This window comes from Lupinus angustifolius, chromosome LG01 (genome assembly GCF_001865875.1).
Source record: "Lupinus angustifolius cultivar Tanjil chromosome LG01, LupAngTanjil_v1.0, whole genome shotgun sequence".
In the NCBI taxonomy this organism is placed as follows: Eukaryota; Viridiplantae; Streptophyta; class Magnoliopsida; order Fabales; family Fabaceae; genus Lupinus; species Lupinus angustifolius.
This window is the reverse complement of record NC_032009.1, coordinates 32,168,939-32,175,176: the sequence shown is the minus strand read 5'-3', so window position 1 is coordinate 32,175,176 and position 6,238 is coordinate 32,168,939. Positions and strand designations below refer to the sequence as shown.

The 6,238-nt window shown below is 40.4% G+C and overlaps 1 protein-coding gene across 1 annotated transcript; it reads right to left on the bottom strand.

Moving 5' to 3' along the window:
* On the bottom strand, window positions 3,304-3,894 carry LOC109335641. Its single transcript, XM_019571831.1, has one exon. It carries the CDS (start codon window positions 3,892-3,894, stop codon window positions 3,304-3,306), a length of 591 nt encoding a protein of 196 aa, XP_019427376.1.

Here is a 6,238-nt window from a genome sequence, read left to right as displayed (position 1 = left end):
CAAACAATGTTTATTACGAGAAGTTATACACAAACTTTAACATCATACATATCGATATTACACAAAATAACTCTAATAAATATACACTAGAGACTATTTTAAATGTTGAACAATGGACCGGATAAAAGTGGGTATTCACAGTTGCCCCTCTTTACTTGTTGCTTACTTGATAACAAACAAAGTAAGGTTCGTGAGATATCATGGTAAGCAACCAGTAAAGAAATGAATACTAATTTTATCAAGGTCCATAGAAATTTCCTTGACAACGTCTCAAGTGCTTATCTTCATGAAAGCTAAGTTATTTGAAACATGATATGAGTTTGCCCTTGGAAGGTGTGACAAAGTTGGATGTGGACCAACGACACAGGTCGATGTAATGCTGGAATTTGTAGTGAAAAGGTGAAACCAAAGACGCAGGTTGGTGTACTGCCAGAATTTGGAGACATAAAGGTCAAAGCCAAGAACGCAGGTTGGTGTGCTGCCAGGACTTGGATTGACAAGTTAAAACCAAAGACGCAGATTTGTGTACTCCCAGAATTTGGGTTAAAAAGGTGAAACCAAAGACACAGGTTGGTGTACTGCGAGAATTTGGAGACATGAGGGTCAAAGCCAAGAATGCAGGTTGGTGTGCTGCCAAGACTTGGAGCGACAAGTTAAAACCAAAGACGCAGGTTTGTTTACTGCCAGAATTTGGGTTAAAAAGGTGAAACCAAAGACGCAGGTTGGTGTACTACCAGAATTTGGAGACATGAGGGTCAAAGCCAAGAATGCAGGTTGGTGTGCTGCCAGGACTTGGAGCGACAAGTTAAAACCAAAGACGCAGGTTTGTGTAGTGCCAGAATTTGGAGACATAAGGGTCAAAGCCAAGAACGCAGGTTGATGTGCTGCCAGGACTTGGAGTGACAAGTTATATAAATGTGAAAAGTCATGTTTTTATTTATTTCATTTTTGTGAAAAATGCATATGACTGCCTATAAATGCATGTTATTAGATGCTTATGTATGGTAATTCTATAATAATTTTTTTCAAGTCGAATTGGGTTGTGATTGGTATCAATTGTTATTGCTCCATCGCATCCTCACCAGTTGGTTGTAGATTGCTGTTTGCGGGGAGTGAGGTTGTACGGGGGACAATTAATTGCTGTTTGCAGGGAGTGAGATTATACAGGCGACAATTAATCCTATCCTTCAATGATAAAATGCTATTTTCTTTCAAATACTAATTAGAACATCATATTTAAAATTTCAACAGATAGTACAAGTTTAATGAGAACGAGCTATGCAACAAAATGACTTCACTTCATATATGGATAAAGGAAATACAAAAGTTTTTTGGTTTTTTTGTGTTATGGATGGAGTTACAGGAGTTGGTCATAAATAACAAATCATGTTAGAGCCCCACTATTCAATCATTGACTGTCCAAAAATTGCCCCAGTAAATTGTCTTAATATTTTTTGGTCCACCAAAAATTTGCCCCAGTATTGACTTATTGACTTGTTCTCTTGAGAGACCTTTTTTTTTGTGTGTCCCTAGTTTTTGCTTAGATCGCCCTTTCGGGTTTTCGACCTAACATGATTATTCCTTTTTTTAAAGAGAGTTTGTGTATCGATCATGCATATATGCTTACATTTTAGAAAAAAAATGTTTTCTTTTTTTTGTTTTGGAGTTAATTATTTGGTACCCTTGATGTATATCTCAAACATTTCGGGTCTCGACAAGGACTTTTTGGGCTTGTAACGTGGTCTGGTTAGGGGTTTACAAGAAAGAAAAGGATATAAGGCTCAAATGATGTGTTTCCCACCCCCAACTTTCTCCATATTCTCCATAATCCTATTTCCAACATATCTTATATTTCAATCATGGATACGAATTCCATTCCCTTTTTTGAAAAAGGAAAGTTTTGTAACCATTCTAGTTTGATAATTTTATTTACCCTTGCTTTTGCCTAAGGTTTTACTAAAACTCTTAGCGGGCTCTTTTTCTAATGCAATTGATCCACTTTTAGATCTTTTCAAGATTTGTTGGAAAACTACCCTTTCCCTGGTTTATTGGTGTTTTTCGAAGGTGTTCTGTTTTTGAATAAACTTCTTTCATATTGTCTTGGCTCAAAAAGGGTGACTAGGGATATCTTCATTGGTGTTTGGAATAACAAAGAAGCCTTGTGTCATCAACACGACCTACTTGAGGGTATACACCATGTGAGATTTGTTTACATCATCCTCCTAAAAGAGTGCGCAAAAGTATGCAAAAATGCATGATCAACGCACAAACTTCCTTTTTTGTTTTTTTTTGTTTTTTTAAAGGTCTCTCAAGCATAATATTTCTTCACGGTATCTGAATTTACTGAAAGAGGTAGGTCATTTCCTTCCATAGTGGTCAATATCAATGCTCTTCCAGAGAATGCCTTTCTCACCACGAATTGTCCTTCATAATTTGGGGTCCACTTCCTCCTATGGTCCTTCTGTATTGGGAGTATTTTATTAAGAACCAGATCCCCCTCTTGAAAATGGCGCGGTCGAACTTTCTTAGCACAAGCTCTCATGAGCCTTTTCTGGTATAATTGACCATGACATATAGCAGCTAATCTTTTCTCTTCTATCATGTTCAGTTGGTCGTACCGCGCTTGGATCCATTCTGATTCCTTCAATCCTGATTCTGCCATGATTCTGAGTGACGGAATTTCTACTTCAATTGGGAGCACTGCCTCCATTCCATACACTAGTGAGTAAGGCGTTGCCCCAGTTGATGTGCGTACGAATGTGCGATACCCATGTAGAGCAAAGGGTAACATTTCATGCCAATCCTTGTATGTTACCACCCTCTTCTGAACAATCTTCTTAACATTTTTGTTTGCTGCTTCTACTGCTCCGTTCATCTTAGGGCGATAAGGTGAAGATGTATGATGCTTGATCTTGAATTCACTGCACATCTCGGTCAGCATCTTGTTGTTGAGGTTTGTGGCCTTGTCCGTGATGATCTTGCTGGGTAACCCATATCTACACACTAACTCCTTCTTGATAAATCGTAGTACCACTGTCCTGGTCACATTGGCATATGAACATGCCTCAACCCACTTTGTGAAGTAGTCGATGGCCACGAGGATGAAGCGATGTCCATTGGAAGCCTTCGGTTCTATTGGTCCGATGACATCCATTCCCCACATAGAGAAAGGCCAGGGTGCTGAAAGGACATTTAGAGGATTTGGTGGAGCATTGATATTGTCTGCATAAATTTGGCATTTGTGGCATTTCCTGACATAAGTACAACAGTCTGTCTCCATTGTCATCCAAAAGTAACCTGCCCTTAAGATTTTTCTAGCCATAGCATGACCGTTTGCATGAGTTCCCCAAACGAGCCTTCATGCACGTCCTTGTGTATTACTTCGGCTTCTTTCTCTTCTAGGCATCTGAGGAGTACCATGTCATGATTCCTTTTGTAAAGAACATCACCATCTAGAAAGAAACCCATGGCTAGTCTTCTCAAGGTTCTCTTATCAGTCTCAGAAGCACCAACTGGATACTCCTTTTTCTGTATATAGACCTTGATGTCATGATACCATGGCTTTCCATCTTGCTCTACTTCTAGAGCACAACAATGGATTGGTTGATCTCTACTTTCTATTTTGATGAGAGGTTGATCTTTCCCACTTATATGGAACATTGAGGATAATGTGGATAAAGCATCGGCTAATCTGTTATCCTCTCTCGGAATGTGGTAGAAGTCGATCTGCTCGAAGTGTTCAACCATTCTATGGATATAATCCTTGTAAGGTACTAGTTTGTTGTCACGGGTCTGCCATTCTCCTTTTAGCTGATGGATGGCCAGGGCTGAGTCCCCGAAGACCTCTAGAATTTTAACCTTTTTTCTACTGCTGCCTGTAAACCCAGGGCGCATGCCTCATATTCGGCTATATTGTTGGTGCAATCAAAGCACAACCTGGCAGTAATAGGAGTGAAGTCGCCTTCTGGAGATACGAGTACGACCCCTATGCCGTGTCCGAGTGCATTGGATGCCCCATCAAATACTAATGTCCACACACCATCTTTTGTTGGTTCTCCCAAGGATAGACTCATGATACACTCATTTGGGAAACTCTTGGTTCATTGGTTCAGTCTTCTCTTTGGGAACTCTTGGTTCATTGGTTCGGTCTTCTCCATGGGTTGGCTAGCAAGATAATCTGCAAGGGCACTACCTTTGATTGCTTTCCGTGTCACATATACTATATCATATTCCGACAATAAGACCTGCCATCGAGCGATCCTTCCTGTTAATATTGGTTTCTCAAAGATATACTTCACAGGATCCATCTTTGAAATCAGCCAAGTGGTGTGACTCAACATGTACTGCCTGAATCGACGAGATGCCCATGCTAACGCACAACATGTACGTTCTAGCAATGAGTATCTCGTCTCGCACTCAGTGAACTTCTTACTTAGATAGTATATAGCTTGCTCTTTTCTGCCTGATTCGTCATGTTGGGCTATTGGGCTAAGACACATCCCATAGAGTCATCTAGCACTATTAGGTACATTAGAAGAGGCCGTCCAGGTACTGGAGGCATCAATATTGAGGGTTTGGTCAAATATTCCTTTATGCTTTCAAAGGCTCTCTGGCAATCGTCATTCCACCGAACTGCCTGACTCTTCCTTAATAGCTTGAAGATTGGTTCACAGGTAGCTGTTAGCTGAGAAATGAACCTGGATATATAGTTTAAACGCCCTAAGAAACCTCTGACTTCCTTCTCAGTTCGGGGTGCTGGCATTTCGATGATTGCTTTGACCTTCTCGGGATCTACTTCAATTCCTTTCTGGCTGACAATGAAACCAAGGACTCGCCCTGATTTAACCCCAAAGCTACATTTTGAAGGATTCAGCTTGAGGCTATACTTTCTGAGTCGTTCAAACAACTTCCTTAAATTTCCTATGTGTTCCCCCTCTGATTTGGACTTGCATATGATGTCGTCTACATAGATCTCCACCTCCTTATGCATCATGTCATGGAAAAGAGCTACCATGGCCCTTTGGTATGTGGCCATAGCATTCTTAAGACCAAAAGGCATGACTAGATAGCAAAAGGTTCCCCATGGGGTGATGAAAGTAGTTTTATCCACATCTTCTGAAGCCATTTTGATCTGATGGTAACCTGAGTACCCATCCATGAAGGAGAAAACAGCGTGGTCTTCTCCACCTCCTCTTTCACCCTTAGGGAAATATCTGGCTTTATCCTTCGTAGTTTCTGCTTAACCGGACGCGAATCTGAATTCAAAGGCAGCTTGTGTTCCACTATGTTTCTATCCAGACCAGGCATGTCGACATACGACCAAGCGAACACATCTTTGAACTCATGCAGAATTTGAATCATCTTTTTGCGTTCTTCCTCTTTCATCATTGTACCTACTTTCACTTCTCTTTTGTCGTCCTCTGTCCCCAAATTTACTAGCTCAGTGGGCTCTTCATGAGGCTTAATCTCTTTGGACTCTTGCTCAACCATCCTTAATAACTCAGGTGATGCTTCCCATTCTTCATCACTATCTCCTTCATTGAGCTGATTAACTGGATGATCATGATTGTATGTGTGGCTCATAACACGATTATTATTTCTGGCGTTAAAGTTGGATTTGCATTAGGTTGATGTTGTGATTAGTTATTTTGTATTTTTTTTTCATGGTTTTACCTTTTGTGTGTGCTTGTTTTAGTGTGTGCAAGTAAAAATGAAGAATAGAATGAAACACATAATATGAAGAAAGAAATGCATTTTATTGAATTCAAAACTTGTACTATTCTACGAAAAATAAATAGATGTCCTTATTCGAAAAGAAAGAAAATAAACCCAATAGCTTTAGACATGGCTAAGGGATTATAACATCTTATTACATTGTTTCTAAAAACACTCGTGGAGATGCATCTTCCTCTATCCAGTTGTTGAGAATGGTGCCTGGAAGACACTGAACAATGTAGTCAGCCCCATCTTCTGAATCATCATCTCCCAAAACAGCAATCATTCTGGGTTCCAAGCCTGGACTAACAAAGCTCCTGCTAATGTGTGGGATGAACATCCCTCCAGCTTCATACTCCCACTGCCCTAGGCGAGCCATTCTTCTTTTCTTCTTCTCTTCAGCAGTTCTTTCCCTATCTTCCCGGGTGGGTCTATATCCCAGGCCATACCGATCTTTAGCGTGATGTATCATGATGATATTTTCTCTCCCTTGTCCAAACTTCCCGAGCCCTTTTCCAGGTTG

Excerpts from the sequence above, each read along its gene's own strand:
- LOC109335641 (XM_019571831.1), bottom strand. The coding sequence starts at position 3,894 with ATGCGCCCTGGGTTTACAGGCAGCAGTAGAAAAAAGGTTAAAATTCTA.